Source organism: Rhinoraja longicauda, chromosome 21, assembly GCF_053455715.1.
Source record: "Rhinoraja longicauda isolate Sanriku21f chromosome 21, sRhiLon1.1, whole genome shotgun sequence".
Lineage (NCBI taxonomy): Eukaryota > Metazoa > Chordata > Chondrichthyes > Rajiformes > Arhynchobatidae > Rhinoraja > Rhinoraja longicauda.
In genome coordinates, this window is record NC_135973.1 from 23,591,414 (window position 1) to 23,610,321 (window position 18,908).

The 18,908-nt window shown below is 47.0% G+C and overlaps 1 protein-coding gene across 1 annotated transcript in view; it reads right to left on the reverse strand.

The window, feature by feature from the left end:
* pkd1a (polycystic kidney disease 1a) overlaps positions 1–18,908 on the reverse strand; it is a 172,372-nt gene that overhangs the window by 48,572 nt on the left and 104,892 nt on the right. Inside the window, exons 20-28 of the mRNA XM_078418122.1 lie at positions 18,609–18,822; positions 16,326–16,485; positions 13,807–13,959; positions 12,834–12,978; positions 11,231–11,833; positions 10,216–10,378; positions 9,234–9,486; positions 6,024–6,219; positions 1,858–2,028 (exon numbers count right to left, since the gene is read on the reverse strand). Coding sequence (XP_078274248.1) covers positions 1,858–2,028; positions 6,024–6,219; positions 9,234–9,486; positions 10,216–10,378; positions 11,231–11,833; positions 12,834–12,978; positions 13,807–13,959; positions 16,326–16,485; positions 18,609–18,822 — 2,058 coding nt within the window. The remainder of the gene's footprint in view (positions 1–1,857; positions 2,029–6,023; positions 6,220–9,233; positions 9,487–10,215; positions 10,379–11,230; positions 11,834–12,833; positions 12,979–13,806; positions 13,960–16,325; positions 16,486–18,608; positions 18,823–18,908) is intronic.

The window sequence follows — 18,908 nt, forward strand, 5'->3', positions numbered from 1 at the left end:
TCTATGTTATCCCACTTTTGCATCCACTCACTGCAAACTAGAAGGCAATTTAAAGAGGTTAATTAACCTAGAAATCATAGAAGCATAGAAACATAGAAAATAGGTGCAGGAGTAGGCCATTCGGCCCTTCGAGCCTGCACCGCCATTCAATATGATCATGGCTGATCATCCAACTCAGTAACCTGTACCTGCCTTCTCTCCATACCCCCTGATCCCTTTAGCCACAAGGGCCACATCTAACTCCCTCTTAAATATAGCCAATGAACTGGCCTCAACTACCTTCTGTGGCAGAGAATTCCACAGATTCACCACTCCGCAAGTCTTTGGGATGTGGGAGGAAACCGGAGCACCCGGTCACAGGGTGAAAGCGCAAACTCCACACAGTCAGCACCCGAGGTCGGGATCGAACCTGGGTCTCTGGCGCTGTGTGGCAGCGGCTCTACCAGCCACGCCACTGTGCCGCCCGTGCTGTTCGCGTGTTAGGGAGCACAAGCACCTAAAGCTCTTGGATACCCTTTCCTCTGAAGACAGCCCTTTCCCTGGTGGCAATGAGAACTCCACAATTTCTTTCTAATTATGTTTTGCACTAATATCATGTTTTTTTTGCAAATTAATATCTTGTCTTTTCTCTGTCTTGCAGAATTGATATGTAATTCATGTATGATTTATGTTTATGTGTTGTGTCTGAGTCTATGAGTGTGTGCGATACTTCTGCAAGCAAGATTTCCATTGTAGCTGTTCCTCACAATAGTGTTATAAAGTTATACAGCGCGGAAACAGGCCCTTCGGCCCATCTTGTCCATGCCAACCAAGTTGGCATTTTGGGCTAGTCCTATTTGCCTGCATTTGGTCTACGGCCCAATCTGCACAAATGACAATGAACTTGACATTGCCTGACCTGCTGAGAATTTTCAGCACATAAAGGACTATACACTTTAGCCTGTGAAGTGCTATGTGTTTCTGATACATTGTGCACGGTGGTTTGAATACAGTAAAGCCCCATTATAATGGACCATGAGAGGGGGGGGGGGGAGGGGGGGATGGGATGGTCCGTTATTGCCAATTGTCCATTAGAAACGAGTAAGGGATTACTGAGCAATAGAATATCATTGGATAAGTAGTAGAAACAAGGAACTGCAGATGCTGGTTACAAAGTGCTGGAGTAACTCAGCAGGTCAGGCAGCATCTCTGGAGAACATGGATAGCTGACTTATGGGGTCGAGATCCTTCTTCAGACGCTCGGTCTGGAACTGGGCTTCACAGTGGTAGAGTTGCTGTCTTACAGCGCCAGAGACCCCGTGTTCGATACTGACTATGGGTGCAGTCTGTATGGAATTTGTACGTTCTCCCCATGACCGTGTGGGTTTTCTCCGTGTGCTCCGGTTTCCTCCCACAATCAAAAGATGTACAGGTTTTTCGGCTAGTTGGTTTCGGTGAAGACTGTAAATTGTCCCTAGTGCGTGTAGGGTAGTGCGTGTGTGTAGGGGTCGTCGGTTGGTGTGGACCCAGTGGTGTAAAGGGCCTGTTTCCACGTTGTATCTCCAAACTAAACGAAACCAAACTGGGCCCGGAGTCCAGGTGAGTTGACGGCCCCGGTGGGCAGGGGAGAGGCGAGGACCGGCGGAGTCAATGGTCGCGTTCCACGGGCGGATGGAGTGCAGGGAAGGGTCGGTAGCGGTGGTGACAGTGGCAGACACAACCTGGCTGGGGAGGCAGTGCAGGCCAGGGATAGTGTCGGCAGCCCAGCCCGGCGGTGAAGGTCGGTATAACCAAAATCCGTTATAAAGAGGTCCATAATAATAAGGGCTTACTGTATTGATACAACACTTGTCAAAAAAACGAGGATCTTTAACCAACCTTTGTTATCGTGCCAGACATGGATCTTCCAAATGTTGCCCAGGCTGTTGTCGGTCGCAATCTGGAATATGTCCACACTGTTCCTGTGAAAGGCGTCCTCGTTATCCAAGTGTCTGTGGCCGCTCTTGTCCTCTCTGCCACACAGGTTGATTCCCACGTGTGAGGAAGTACCTGTGGGTTTGCACAAGTAGAGTTTAGTTCAGAGATACGGCATGGAAATGGGCTGCTTGACCTGATTCACCGCTGGAACCAACCGGTTAGTTATATCGATCAGGCCTCTTGTAGTGCAAACAAACTGGTCAAGCAGATTATATAATAGTTTTAGATTGGAGATAAAGGATCTTCAGCCCACCGTGTCCATGCCAACCATTGATCAACCGTTCATGCTAGTTCTATGCTATCCCACTTTCTCATTCAATCCCTGCAAACTGGGGGCAATTGACAGGCCAATTCACCTACAAACCTGCATGTCTTTGCTTAATATTCTTAGAACAGTTCGCTGGTTGCATGAGAATTCTGGGTATAGCTATAGAGAGATGTGGCACTGAAACAGGCCCTTCAGCTCATTGAATCCGCACGGACTATCAATCACCCATTTACATTACTTCCACACTAATCTAATCCAGTTTAACTTTCTGTAGAGTGGTACACGTGACAATAAATCAAATCTAATCTAAACTAAACTCAACTAAACTCAACTAAACTAAACTATACACATTCTCACTAACTCCCCCCAGATTCTCCCATTCTCTCACATAACAAGTGGGAATTTACCGAGGGTCAATTCACCTACAAACCCACACGTCTTTGGGGTGTGGAAGGAAACCAGAGCACCTGGAGGAAACCCACGCGGTCACAGGAAGAACATGCAAACTCTACACACAGACAACTTCCACGGTCGGGAATGAACCCAGGTTTCAGCGGCTGTAAGGCAGCAGCTCTACTACCTGTGCCACGAGTTAATCCTCTTCCATCAAGAGTCAAGAGTCAAGTAGTTAAGTGTCATCTGTACTAAATATGTAAGAGTGACAACCTACCTCCTTACAACTCCCTCCATCCCCTTCCACCTATATCCCTTCCTTCAGCTTCACATTTCACTCCTCTTCTCTACTTATCTAACACCCGAGTGTCTCCTTCTTTATCTCTAGCCTTTGTTCACCCATCTGCCAATCCAACCTGTATCCACCTGCCTCACCTGTATCCACCTATCACTTAAAAAGAAACACAAATGACGGAGTAACTCAGCGGATCAGGCAACATCCTTGGAGAACATGGATCGGTGATGTTTCGGGTCGGATCCCTTCCTTGTTTCCACCTATCACTTATAGGACTTTGGCCAGCCCACATCTTCCTTCTCCAGGTTTCTCCCCACCTCCTCCCCAACTACAATCAGTCTGAAGAAGGGTCCTGACCTGATACGTCATCTGTCCATTCTCTCCACAGATACTGCTTGCCCGCTGAGTTACTCCAAGCACTTTGTGCTTTGCTGATGACTGGTAAATATTGGTCTGACCATCCAATTCATGAAGTTAGAATGAGAAACCAAAGTTTGTGAATGGAAGCCAGCTGTGAAAGCTCAATGGTTCAGATTTAATACATTTTATGCTTGCACGTAAACAGACTAATTTTATATTTGTCTGATAACAACAGGCCCTTCAGCCCGCCGAGTCCGTACTGACCAGTGATCATCTGTACACCAGTTCTATCCTACACATTAGGGACAATTTACAGCCAATTAACCTACAAACCTGGAATGTGGGAGGAAACCGGAGCTCCCGGAGAAAACTCACGTGGTTATGGGGAGAACGTACAAACTCTGTACAGATATCACCCGCAGCCAGGATCGAACCCGGGTTGCTGGCACTAGAAGGCAGCAACTCCACCACTGCGCCACTACTTGAGTTTGAACTGATTGTATCTATGTATGGTGTATCTGATCTGTTTGGATAGCATGCAAAACAAAGCTTTGCACTGTACCTCCTTACAACTCCCTCCATCCCCTTCCACCTTTATCCCTTTCTTTAGCTTCACATGTGTGACAATAATAAACCTAACCCTAAACCTAACGTTTGTATAATATATAAGCAAATTATATACGGTGGCGCAGCGGTAGAATTGCTGCCTTACAGCGAATGCAGCGCCGGAGACTCAGGTTCGATCCTGACTACGGGCGCCGTCTGTATGGAGTTTGTACGTTCTCCCCGTGACCTGCGTAGGTTTTCTCCGAGATCTTCGGTTTCCTCCCACACTCCAAAGACGTACAGGCATGTAGGTTAATTGGCTGTGCAATGTAAAAATTGTCCCTAGTGGGTGTAGGATAGTGTTAGTGTGCGGGGATCGCTGGGCGGTGCGGACCCGTTGGGCCGAAGGGCCTGTTTCTGCGCTGTATCTTTAAATCTAAAAATCTAAATCTAAAATTAGGAGCTATGGAGATGCAATTCATTTCAAAGACACAAAGTGCTGGAGTAATTCAGTGGGTCAGGCAGCATCTCTGGAGAACAGGGACAGTTGACGTTTCAGCTTGGGACCCTTCTTCAGACCCGAAATGTCACCTATCCATGTGTCTCCAGAGATGTTGCCTGACCCGCTGAGTTACTCCAGCACTCTGTGTCTTTGCTTTGTAAACCAACATCTGCAGTTTCTTGTGTCTCAGTGCAATTCATTTCCTGTGTTGGAAGAAACTGCACAATGTAACCAAACTTCCACATCTATTTCTTATCTAAACAAAATTAAAAAATGAATCATTCATTTCAAAGGGGATCATAGCACTTTTATGATTAACAGTTTCGAAAGCCAGAACATCACCACTAGTAGCCAGCTAGAATGTCACGACCCTTTGGAAGTATGGATAAGTGGCGTGAAATGCCTTATCCTCAGTGGCAAGGATACAAGTTGGCTGGTATTATGGACAGTTCCCAGGGACACATTCACAGACGGAGATCAAGTGCCGCTGGAAGGTCATCAACTGGGTGAAAGACGCTCTTTGGTCGGCCCGAACCTTGTTGGTCTCCCAGCAGAGTGAGATGTCCGTCGGGGAATGTTGCCGACCGGCCCGCTCCAGACTGCAGGAGTACGTGCTGAGGGACGCACTGAAGCTCGGTGGAGCCAACGCCAAGACTCTGTGGGGGAGGACCACAGTCTAGGGTCCTTCCGCTGCTGGACATTGGGGGGCAGAGTGTGGTGGAGACGCCCCTCAAACAGGGGAAGGGATATCACCCCGGGGGGCCACATGAGGGGCAAGGGTGCCGGGTATAGTTATGGTTTTTGGGAACACTCCCAAATATATCGCTAATGAATGTTTATATACCCATGGAGATTGGCAGAGGAATTTCACACAGATTTTTTCTTGTATATAATTTTTATCGTGAGTAAAGTTTATTTTGATTATTTTTAAAAGTTGGCTGATATTAAGGCGCAAACGGACTCCACGCACAATAACAGCACTGTGTTATTGTACAGTGACCTGCTACACATCTTCATGCCAACGATAATAGTTCTGGACTTTTACATGGGATGTTAATGGGCTTAGTGCAAGTGTGGAGTGTGTTTAGCTTCACCGCAGACTCAGGGGGGAAACCTCGAAGTCTTTTCTTCGGAAGTGTTGCCGCCTCATAGCGCCAGAGACCGGGGTTCGATCCCGACTACGGGTGCTGTCTGTACCGAGTTTGTACGTTCTCCCTGTGACCACGTGGGTTTTCTCCGGGTGCTCCGGTCTCCACTCACATTCCAAAATCCGTGCAGGTTTGCAGGTTAATTAGCTTCTGTAAATGGCCGCGAGTGTGTTGGACAGTGCTAGGTCACGGGTGATCGCTGGTCGGCGTGGACTCAAAGTCTGAAGAAGAATCCCGACCCGAAACGTCCTCCATCCTTTTTCTCGAGATGCTGCCTGACCTGGTTAAGTTACTCCGGCACTTTGTGTCTATCTTTGGTATAAACCAGTATCTGCAGTTCTTTGATTCTAACATGGCATCATGGTTCGGCTTGGACATTGTGGGTGGAAGGGCGTGCTCCTGTGCGGCACTGTTCTATGTTCTTTGTCCCCATTGTAACCGAAAATGCTCTGCCTTTGCATGGATTAGAGTTTCAAGATCCTTCTTAAAGTCCAGCACTACGGTTGCACCAATTCAGACGGAGTGAATCACTGAGAGAACCACGACACCACTCACCTGAGCCTCGGCCCCAGCCCGTCTTCACCAGGATCTCGTATTTGTAGAATCCATCCTTTCCACAGAGGGGGATGATTCCCACCCGGCCAATGTCAATCCAATCCAGCTTCCGCACAATGACAGTTGAGACGACGTAGATGACAAAGCAGATGCCACAGGTAATGAGGACAATGTAGTTCCTAATGATGGACACAGACTGATGGGAATAATGGGAGAGAGAGGGAGAGGAAAAAGAGAGGCATTGGGAAGGAGGGAGGGAGGGAGGGAGGGAGGGAGGGGGAAAGAGGGAGCGAGAGGGGGAAAGAGAGATGGAGAGGAAGGAGAGAGGCATTGGGAGGGAAGGGAAAAGAGGGTGAGAGAGGGGGAAAGAGAGATGGAGAGGAAAGAGAGGACATTGGGAGGGAGGGAGAGGGGGAAAGAAAGAGAGAGGGAGAGGAAAGAGGCATAGGGAGAGAGGGAGGGAGAGTTTAAGAGAGAGGGAAGGGGAGAGAGGCATACAGAGGGAGGATGAGAATGAGAAAGAGAGGGAAGGAAAGAGACACAGAGAGAAAGGGAGAGAAAAGAGGGAAGGAGGGAGGGTGGGAGAGAAGGAAGGAAGGAGAGGGAGATAAAACACAATTAAGACCATATCATTCATGAAACCGTACAAACAGCAGGAAAGCCCAGAATTGGAAAAGCCTTTGAAATCTGTGTGAGGGATCGTGAGCGCATAAGCTCATGAACGGCAAAGAGTTTGGTCAGTGATTTCTGGAGAAGAAGGATGAGATGATCTCAGATCAGTTGCCCATTAGACATCTCTTTGGTTGAAGGCCTGGCGCTCAATACCATCTCAGTAAACCCACGTATTGTTGCTTCTGTTCAAGTCCTCCCATTGCCCACAATGCAACTGAATTTTGGAACTAAAGCACAACACAGAATCACTACATGATCCAGGTGACAAATTAGGAATATTGAATGATTGAATGAATCCATTGAATGATTTAAATAAAGGCACAGCATGATCGAACTCCCGTTGCTACCTTATCGAAACCCCCCCTTTGCCACACGATATTAGCCTTGAAAAAATTCCCGTCCTGTTTATTTACCCTATCTTTTTAGACTTCTACAGACTGGAGATGACTTCTCGAGTCTGAAGAAGAGTCCCAACCTGAAACATCATCTGCCCATTCCTCCCCACCGATGTTGCCTGACTTTGGGCAGCACAATGGTGCAGTGGCCTCACAGCGCCAGAGACCCGGGTTTGATTCTGACTATGGATGCTGGCTGTACGGAGTTTATATGTTCTCCCTGTGACCACGTGTGTTGTCTCCGGGTGCTCCGGTTTCCTCCCACACTCCAAAGATATACAGGTTTGTAAGTTAATTGGCTTCGGTAAAAATTGTAAATTGTCCCTAGTGTGTAGGATAGTGCTAGTGTAAGAAGTAATCGCTGGTCGGGAAGAACTCGGTGGGCCGAAGGGCCTGTTCCTGTGTTGTATCTCTAATGTCTAACGTCTAAAGACTAATGTCTAAAGACCAGCAGTTTATTTTCCGCTCAAAATTCCAGCATCTGCAGTCTCTGGTATCTGGTCAGGATTATAAGAGATGGATGAAGAAACGAGGAAATGCAGATGCAGGTTTACCAAAAAAGACAAAAAGTGCTGGAGTAACTCAACGGGTCAGGCAACATCTCTAGAGAACATGGATAGATGATGTTTCGTTTCAGGGCTCTTCTTCAGACTGATGTACCCAGTCCTTGTCATCTGAGTAATGGTAAGTTTGCTATACATTAACAATGGAAAAAATATGTGGCACTTCACAAGTATCTTTCTACTCATGCACAAGTATCTACTCACAAGTGTATCTTTCTAGGAAGCAGGATTTATCGATTTTTGGATTGAAAGATACAGCATGGAAACAGGCTCCTCGGCCCATTAAGTCCACGCCAACCATCGATCACCTGTTTACACTAGTTCTATGTTATCTCACTTTTGCATTCACTCGCTACACACTTGTGCCAATTTACAGAGGGCCAATTTACCTACAAACCCACACGTCTTTGCGATGTGGGAGCAAACCGGAACACCTGAAGGGAACCCATGCGGTTATGGGGAGAAGTTGCAAACTCCACACACACACAGACAGCAGCCGAGGTCAGGATTGAACGCAGTCTCTGGCGCTGTGCGCCACTGTGTCACAATGTAAGCGAGAGGCCGGTTTGGAGGGGATCACAGGGGTATTAGCCCGTGTCAGCAGGTTGGCGCGAGTTAACCGTCTCTGGCTGCAGATGAACCAGCTCCCACCGAGGTAGGCAAAGGAAATGAGTCGGCTCACCGCACAGAAAACGTTTAACGCAACCTGCACAGCAGAAAGAAAAACAAGAGGCTTTAAATGGCAGACACATCATTTCCAGCCTCTGCAACCACATGGAAGCCATTTGCTATGGCTTACTGCACAAGACTGCCTCTGATTCTGCACCTCATTAAAACCAGGCGCCACAACTTCAAAAACTCCTTCTATTTAAACAAACTTTGTGCCAATTCCCTCCAAACTGTTTAGTTTAGAGATACAGAGTAGAAACAGGCCCTTTGGCCCACCAGGTCCGTGCCAACCGGCTATCACCCCTTAAACAGACTATCCTACACACTATGGAAAATTTACCATTTTTACTAAAGCCAATTAAACTGCAAACCTGTACATCTTTGTAGTGTAGGAGGAAACTGGAGCACCCGGGGAAAACCCACGCGGTCACGGGGAGAACGTACAAACTCCGTACAGACAATACCCGTAGTCAGGATCTATCTATTTATCCATCCATCCATCCACCCCTCCCTCCCTCCCTCCCTCGTCTAGCGTCTCGGAAACTGAATACTAAAGATGGACAGATTGACACAAAGTGCTGGAGCAACTGAGCGAGTCAGGCAGCATCTCTGGGGAAAAGAAACAGGTGAGGTTTCAGGTCAGAACCCTTCTTCGGAACTGAATACTAACCTAATGTACTTCTTTATGCAGTACTGTTCTATGTTCTAAAAGATGATGGGATTGCCCTGAGAGCTGGCATTAACTCCTTGGGCCGAATGGCCTTCTGCGTTTTGATAAAAACTGTAACAAAGAGTGATGGCTGCACAAATAGCGATGTGAAGCGATAGATGTTAGGGGACTGGAAGAGGCTGAAACAGGGAAGTCGTAGGCGTTACAGAGACGGTGTGCTCAGCGGCTTCTTGCTACTCACTGGGTTGATGAACACGACGGAGTTAGGGGGAACGAAGAGGCTTGCCCCGAAGGCGGTCAGGTGCTGGGTCAGGCACACGGCCATGGTCGGAGTAGTGTCTTCCAAAGGCAAGATCCCATCTGTTTTCCAGCTCATTGCCGTCATATTGAAATACTGGCAAAGCGAAGTGTAGACACCGACTGATGCCTGCACCGGGCAAGATCTATAATAGTTTGTGATGTTCAAATAATAATCCTTTGCTGTGTCTTCCATACTGAAATTATAAATAGAGTTGAAATAAATAATTACTGGGCTGGATTGCATGCATGGACACACGTACAGTAGTTTAGAGATACCGCGTGGAAACACACACACACGTACAGTAGTTTAGAGATACCGCGTGGAAACACACACACACGTACAGTAGTTTAGAGATACCGCGTGGAAACACACACACGTACAGTAGTTTAGAGATACCGCGTGGAAACACACACACACACACGTACAGTAGTTTAGAGATACCGCGTAGAAACACACACACACATACAGTAGTTTAGAGATACCACGTGGAAACACACACGTACAGTAGTTTAGAGATACTGCGTGGAAACACACACACATACAGTAGTTTAGAGATACCGCGTGGAAACAGGCGCCTTGGCCCAGCATCCGTGCTGGCCAGCAATCACCCGTGCATTAGTTATATCCTGCATACAAAGGATAATTTACAGCAGCTAATTAACTGACAGACCTGCACGTCTTTTGAGTGTGGTTCTTGATTAGTAAAGGCGTCAAAGGTTACGGAGAAGACAGGAGAATGGGGTTGCGGGGGAAATGATTTAATGGCGGAGTGGACTGGATGGGCCGAATGGCCTAATCCTGCTTCTACAGCTTATGAAGGACTCAGGCTTGCAATGATATCAGTTTCACGATCCACATTGCGAGCTACTGGGTGACCACTGGTGGATCATGAGGGTAACGTATATGGCTAAGGAGTGCTTACTCTGGGGACAAGAAGAAGGTGTACAGCTTGTGGTCCGATCCCCCCACTGATTCCAAATAGATCCTCTTCTTGGCTTTGAAGTTGTGCTCGTTTGGCTTTGTCGAATTATGGAGGAGAACCTGGATGAAGGGCTCAGCATCCTTCACATTGGAAGTTCCAGAATCTGTATCAGAATCATCAGAGAAACACCAGTCAATAACCAAGAAGATATTACAGTCGACCCTCGTTATAATGGACAATACAGAGGGGGAGGGGGGGAATGGTGTCCGTTATTGTCGATTGTCCTGTATTACAGAGTAAGGGATTTGCTCCGACCACCTAGTGGTCACTCTGTGAAATGACAAGTTGTTTTCAAATACAAAGTTCTTTTTAACAGCTAAAAATGTATTTTTGTTACTGCAAGTTAAAAATACTAAAGGCTGTTCGTTACATTGTTTAATAGAGTTAAGTATTGATGGATGCGATTGCTTATCAATGTCAATACCTTGATAAGGTCAAGGCCTTGTCAATGTTAATGCCTTGTCAATGTTAATGCCTTGTCAATGTTAATGCCTTGTCAATGTTAATGCCTTGCCAAAATCAATCCCTTGTCAATGTCTATGCCTTGTCAATGCGTTGCCAATGTCAATGCCTTGTCAATGCTTTGCCAATGTCAATGCCTTGTCAATGCTTTGCCAATGTCAATGCCTTGTCAATGTCAATGCCTTGTCAATGCCTTGTCAATGTCTATGCCTTGTCAATGCCTTGTCAATGTCAATGCCTTGTCAATGTCTTGTCAATGCTTTGCCAATGTCAACGCCTTGTCAATTTCAATGCCTTGTCAATTTCAATGCCTTGTCAATTTCAATGTCTTGTCATTTTTACCAGCCTCCGCAGTGCTACTAGCAGTTGTGTTCTTAAAGAGACGGTCTGTTGTAACCAAAATCTGTTGTTATAAGGAAGTCCATAATAACAAGGGTTTGCTGTACATCTGAATCTCTCATCTATTGAAACGACTCAGTCGTGTGATACGTACCGTTTAAGACTGAGTAGGTGACCTGTATATGGAGGCCAGCCCTTTTGTTTAAGTTGCCGGAGGTGATATTAACCATGACGGATTTCCGTGCGGCGATGACCGTTGTATTGACCGTGACGTTTCTCACCGCAGAGTTGGTCGACACCGTGACCGTGATGGCTTTCTCCGAGTCCAGGCTCTCGATTGGGATCTGCGACCCGTTGTCCATCTTGAACTCGATGGAGGCCACCTTGCTGGAGATGGTGTAGTTCTTGATGTACCCGTAGGGGAAGGGGTTGGAGTCCACCAGGAACATGACCTGGGTCACGTCGCTGATGTTGGAGAAGACGCTGTTGAAGGATGGCGGGATGGAGAACTGGCAGCCTGACTTGTTGGTGAGGCAGAGCAAGTGTCCGGGGTCAGCCCGTTTACCCTGTGCCCGCATCTTGGCACCCGATACGCTCAAGGGCTCTTCATTCAGGACACGGGTGGCCATCAGAATCTGCATTAACTTCATAGACAGATTATAAGCCTTGGTGGCCACCAGTTCAGGGTTACCTGTGAATGGCTGGTTGACCTTATTTACCACCGGAACCAACTTGTTGGTTATATCGATCAGGCCTCCTGTAGAACAAACAAAGTGGTTCGGTTTTTCTGCTCAAACAGGTTATATAATAGTTTCAGATTAGAGATACAGCATGGAAATAGGCCCTTCAGCCCACCGAGTTCATGCCGACCATCAATCGCACATTCGCATTAGTTCTATGTTATCCCTCTTTCGCAACCACTCTCCACACACTTGGATCAATTTTGCAGAGGCCGATTTAAATGTTGTGATAGTACTTGCCTCAATACTTCCTTTGGCAGCTCGTTCCATATACCCACTACCCTTTGTATCAAAAAGTTGCCTCTCAGGTTCCTTTAGACTTTAGAGATAGGGCGCGGAAACAGGCTCTTCGGCCAACCAGTAATCCATTCTAGGCCCCGTACACTAACACTATCTTACACACACTAGGGACAATTTGCAATTTTATCAAAGCCAATTAACCTACAATTTGAGGTCTTTGGAGTATGGAAGGAAACCGGAGCACCCAGAGAAAACCCACGCAGTCGCAGGGAGAACGTACAAACTCTGTGCAAACCCTGCAGTTTCTTTCAATCAATCAGTCAAACTTGTCTTAACTGTGTAGGGAGTGGATGAGAATGTGGGATAACATAGAACTAACATGAAGATGTTTGATAGACTCGGTGGGCTGCAGGGCCTGTTTCCATGTGTAGGAAGGAAATGCAGATGCTGGTTTACACCGAAGATAGACACAAAATGCTGGAGTAACTCAGCGGGTCAGCCAACATCTTTGGAGAAAAGAAATAGGTGACATTTCAGGGTTGACACCCTTCAGAATGAGAGTCAGTGGAGAGGGAAACTGGAGATATGAAAAGGTACAAAGAACAAATGAATGAGTGGTATGAAAAGGACAAATAAAAGCTAGCAGCGATGATCAAGGAAAGGTGGAGCCCACAATGGTCCACTGTTGGCTGCGGAGAAGGCTGTGAAGAAGGCCTGTTTCTACGCTGTATCTTTACACGAAACTTAACGAAGCTGATTGTTTCGGTTGCCACTTACCTACAGTGACAAGGATGTTATCCCCGATTGAGGTGGGGGTCATTTTCCCCTGTCCCGTTTCCTTCTGGAGGACAGTTATCATGTTGTCCAGGGCTGACAGGGTCTCTTTCTGACATTCACCACAAACAAACTCTCTGCTGATGACCTGGAAGAGACGGGCAAGAGCAAGAATGAAACATGGAACATGGAACAGTACAGCACAGGAACAGGCCCCACAGCCCACGATGTCCATGCCGAACATGCTGCCATGTTAAACTAATCTCCTCAGCCTGCACATGATCCACGTCCCTCCATTCCCTTCCCTGCATACTCATGTGCCTGTCTAAAAGATTCTTAAACACCACTATCGTATATGCCTCCACCGCCACCCCTGGCAGCGTGTTCCAGGCACCCACCACTCTCTTTGTAAAAGACTTGCCCCTCACCTTGGGACGGCACTGTCACTGGGGCAGCGGTAGAGTTGCCGCCTTACAGCACCAGAGACCTGGGTTCGATCCTGACTATGGGTGCTGTCAGCACGGAGATTGCAAGTTCTCCCTGTGACCACGTGGGTTTTCCCTGTGTGCTCCAGTTTCCTCCAACATCCTAAAGACATACAGCTTTGTAGGTTAAATAAGAAAATAACTGCAGATGCTGGTACAAATCAAAGGTATTTATTTACAAAATGCTGGAGTAACTCAGCGGGTCAGGCAGCATCTCAGGAGAGAAGGAATGGGCGACGTTTCCCATTCCTTCCCTCCCGAGATGCTGCCTGACCTGCTGACTTACTCCAGTATTTTGTGAATAAACAGCTTTGTAGGTTAATTGGCTTCTCCAAAATTGTAAAATTGTCCCGAGTGTGTAGGATAATGTGAAGTGTATGGGGATGGCTGGTCAGTGTGGACTCAAGGGTGGGCTGAAGGGCTTGTTTCCGAGCTGTATCTCTGAGCTGAACTAAAACTAATTTAACTAGGAGAACAGGGGAACCCCTCACCGTGCACTGTGCCAGTGCGGCTGAGATCTGCTGAATATCATCCACCGTGGTGACCTTGAGTGACGTCAGTGCCAACGTGATGTTGCTACGGATGTTAATCCTGCGGATGGTTTCATTTGCCGACTCCCTTCTGTAGCTTTTGCTCCTCTCGTACTGTGGGATAAGTTTTTAAAGTTAGCAATTGGCAACACGTTGGTAAAGACCAGCTAACATGAGTTCATGTCACACCTTTCTCTTCGTCTCAACCGGAAAAGATCATCAGAAAGTTATAATTTGCCAGCACTGTGGTGCAGCGTTAGAGTTGCTGCCTTACAGCGCCGGAGAGCAGGGTTCAATCCTGACCTCGGGCACTGTCTGTGCAGAGTTTCTATGTTCTCCCTGTGACCATATGTGTTTTCTCCGAGTGCTCACACGTTCCAAAAATGTGCCGGTTTGTAGATTAATTGGCCTTTGTAAATTATCCAGGGTGTTGGATAGAATCAGTGCATAGGTGATCATTGGTCAGTGCAGACATGAAGGGCTGAAGGGCCTGTATCCATGCTGTATCTCTAAACTGACCTAAACTAAACTAAACTAAACTCAATAAACTTGATAAAAACAGTCCATGTACTGGACTTGATCAGTGTCAAGAAGGGTCCCGACCTGGAACTTCACCGAAACATGTTCTTCTGAGATGCTGCCTGATCCACTGAGTTACTCCAGCACTCTGTGTCTTCTTTTGCAAACCAGCATTTGCAGTCCCTTGTTTCTACAGCTGTTAGACAATAGACAATAGGTGCAGGAGTAGGTCATTCGGCCCTTTGAGCCAGCACCACCATTCAATGTGATCATGGCTGATCATCCTCAATCAGTACCCCGTTCTTGCCTTCTCCCCATACTCCCTGACTCCTTAAGAGCTCTATCTAGCTCTCTCTTGAAAGCATTCAGAGAATTGGCCTCCACTGCCTTCTTAGGCAGAGAATTCCACAGATTTACAACTCTCTGACTGAAAAAGTTTTTCCTCATCTCCATTCTAAATGGCCTACCCCTTATTCTTAAACTGTGGCCCTTTGTTCTGGACTCCCCCAACATTGGGAACATGTTTCCTGCCTCTAACGTGTCCAACCCCTTAATAATCTTATATGTTTCAATAAGATCCCCTCTCATCCTTCTAAAGTCCAGTGTATACAAGCCTAGCCGCTCCAGTCTTTCAACATACGACAGTCCCGCCATTCCGGGAATTAACCTAGTGAACCTAAGCTGCACGCCCTCAATAGCAAGAATATCACAACAGAAAGACACAACTGCAGAAGGGTCTCTTTGCTCCTATACTCAACTCCTCTCGTTATGAATGCCAACATTCCATTGGCTTTCTTCACTGCCTGCTGTACCTGCATGCTTCCTTTCAGTTACTGATGCACTAGGACACCCAGATTTCGTTGTACGTCCCCTTTTCCTAACTTGACACCATTCAGATAATAATCTGCCTGCCTTCACACTTATCCACATTAAACTGCATCTGCCATGCATCCGCCCACTCACACAACCTGTCCAAGTCACCCTGCATCCTCATAGCATCTTCCTCACAGTTCACACTGCCACCCAGTTTTGTGTCATCTGCAAATTTGCTAATGTTACTTTTAATCCCTTCATCCAAGTCATTAATGTATATTGTAAATAGCTGCTGTCCCAGCACCGAGCCTTGCGGTACCCCACTAGTCACTGCCTGCCATTCTGAAAGGGACCCGTTTATCCCCACTCTTTGCTTTCTGTCTGCCAACCAATTTTCTATCCAATTCAGTACCCTACCCCAATACCATGTGCTCCAATTTTGCCCACTAATCTCCTATGTGGGACCATGTCGAAGGCTTTCTGAAAGTCAAGGTACACCACATCCACTGGCTCGCCCCTATCCATTTTCCTAGTTACATCCTCAAAAACTTCCAGAAGATTAGTCAAGTTGTTCCTCTTTGGTGATTCTATAAGGTTATGGATTATCCTTTACCACTGCGACTCTTTCTTACACTCCCTGTGCCTTATTGCCTTAATATCCAAACGCCCAATGACTTATATAACTATACCATCACCTCCCATCTTCTAAACAAAACTCTGACTGATGAAGGTCAATGTGCCAAAAGCCTTCTTGACCACCCTATCTACTTGTGACGCCACTTTCAACGAACAATGTACCTGCACTCCTAGATCCCTTACTCTACAACACTCCCCAAAGCCATGTTGTTCACTGTAGAGGCCCTGCCCTGCTTTGCCTGCCCAAAAAGCAACATCTCGCACTTCTCTCTATTAAGCTCCAATAACCGTTCCTCAGCCTACCTGCCCAACCGATCAAGATTCTGCTGCAATTTTTTGTCTGCCCTGATTCTAAGCAATAAATCACAGACTCAGAGACAAAGCAATTCAGAGGTTTTAAAAAGAAAGGGGGTGGGTTGGAGGATCGCCGAAGGTGGAGGGAGGCCGGTGCAAAGACAAAAGAGGTGAAGGAATGGGCATGGTAGGGTAGGGAGTCTGTGAGCCGAGCCTACCTCATTGAGCACGGTGACCAGGGCGAGGGCATACTCCACGGTGGGCTGGGGGTCCCCCTGCTTCAACAGCTCTTGCAGCTTGGTCTCCGTCTCCATCTTCATCCAGGCGGTGAGGCTGTGGAAGCCCTCGGGCGTGCTCGTGATGTTGATGACCACAGATCTGTGGGCAACCAGATTGTGATTGAGAACTGCAAGCCGCACTCAACGAAAAACGAGCACAGGAGAGGAAGGGGTTAACAAATGTACGCTGCCATGCAAAATCTCATCCGTTGTTCACTCTTCACTTCTTACCAAGCTCCCGGTTACAGGGGCGGCACAGTGAAGCTGCAGTGGATTTGCTGCCTTACAGCGCCAGAGACCCGGGTTCGATCCTGACTATGGGTGCTGTCTGTATGGAGTTTGTACGTTCTCCCTGTGACCGAGTGGGTATTTTCCGGGTGCTCCGGTTTCCTCCCATGCACAGGTTTGTAGGTTAATTAGCTTCTGTGAATTGTAACTTGTTCCTAGTGTGTGTATGATAATGCTGGTGTACGGGGCTTTCGCTGGTCGGCACGGTCTCGGACGGCCGAAGGGCCTGTTTACACTCTGTGTCTCTAAAGTCTAATAAACACAAAGTGCTGAAGTAACTCAACAGGTCAGGCAGCATCTCTGGAGAAAGAGGATAGGTGACGTTTCAGGTCGGGACCCTTTTTCAGACTCATCTAGAATGGTCCCGACCCGAAATGTTACCTATCCTGTTTCTGCAGAGATGCTTCCTGGTCTGCTGAGTTACTCCAGCACTTTGTGTTTATTAAACGTTAGGGATACAGAGTGTAAATAGGCCCTTCGGCCGACCGAGACTGTGCTGACCTGCGAACGCCCCGTTTCTCCAGAGATGCTGCCTGATCTGCTGAGTTACTTCAGCACTTTGTGTCTATCTTTGGTATTATCCAGGATCTGCAGTGTTTCAACTTCCCAGTCGGTCTGTCTTAACAGGGCGGCACAGTGGTGCAGTGGTACAGTTGCTGCTTTACAGCTTTGTGTCTTTTTCTTTGCTCAAGATTCCAGCACCTGCAGTTTCTTGTGTCTGAGTTTCTTTCACTTGATCTTGCCTTTTCCAAACACTCCCCTGATTGTTTTGTTATTGCAACGCTCAGCTATATTAACCCATTTCCTGGCCCCAGGCAATCACTTTGCCAGCAGAACCCAGATCTTGGGCTATTTTTCTATTTGGAAAGCACCCTGCCTGTTTCAAGGAAAACTAAACCAAGCTCTCAAAACAGATTTGATCCAACAGTATTCGGAGCTTTAACCTTGTTGGTTAAAATGATTGAAGAGAGAAAGCAAGAAATTGTCAAAATGGAAGTATATTTCCATTTGTGAATCATACCCCTCTGACATCTGGTGTGGAGAATAACTTGATTTTAAATCCCTAGGGATTTTCAGATTAAGTGAAAGAAAATAGTGCAAACCGAACCTTATAAAACATGGACACAAAGTGCAGGATTAACTCAGTGGGTCAGGCTACATATCTGGAGAATACGGAGTCTCTTCACAGAGACTGAAGAAGGCGCCTGACCCAAAATCTCGCTTATCCATGTTCTCCAGAGATGCTGCCTGACCCGCTATGATGTACACTGAAGGTACATTGAAAAGCTTTTTTGTTGCATGCTATCCAGTCAATGAAAAAACTATACATGATTCCAATCATGCCATCCATTGTGTACAATTTAGTTTAGTTTAGTTAAATGTTTTAGCCATGTGTACTGAGGTAGTGAAAAGCTTTCTGTTGTGTACTAAGTAGTCAGCGGAAAGACTGTACATGATTACAATGTCCACAGTGCAGAGATACAGGACGAAGGGAATAAATTTTAGTACAAGATAAACTCCAGTAAAGACCAATTACTTTACTGGAGTTTAGTAAAGTAATTGGACTTACTTTACTAAAGTAAGGGTAAGGGTCTTCACAAGAGTCCAAGGGTCTCCAATTAGGTAAATTGTACCCCAGTACTGGATAAAGGGAACAGGGCCGCTATAAATAAAGGATGAAGGCAATAATGTTTAGCGCAAGATAGTACAAGCCCCGTAAAGTCCGATTAAAGATAGTTTGCATGTCTCCAATGAGGTAGATGAGAGGTCAGGACCACTCTCTAGTTGGTGAGATGATGGTTCAGTTGCCTGATAACAGCTGGGAAGATGGGAGAGGTGGGGGGGGGGGGGGGGGGGGGGGGGGGAGTACAGAAGTTTGATCTCGGATGAAAACAGAGAGAGCACCAGGTCCGTGGCGAGCATGAAGTTCCTCACTGATTCACAGCCACCACAGAAGCCCCGAGCTGGTTCTGCACAGTGACAGCAAGGTAGGCGTTGAATTGGTTGGAGCCGAAGCCCGGCGGCAGGACGGCGCAGTATTCCGATTGGCTGCCCTTGTAGACGTAGAACTCGTCGCAGTGTTTCCCTCCGACGCCACAGCGAGTTAGGATGAAGGTGTACACCAGAGGAACCCCAGCCGTCTCCCAGCCTGCAAGAAGCCAGAGGAAAGTGAGTAAGATTATGGAGAAGCATCATCACTCTGCTGACGATGTCTACCTTCGTAATGGTGTGTGC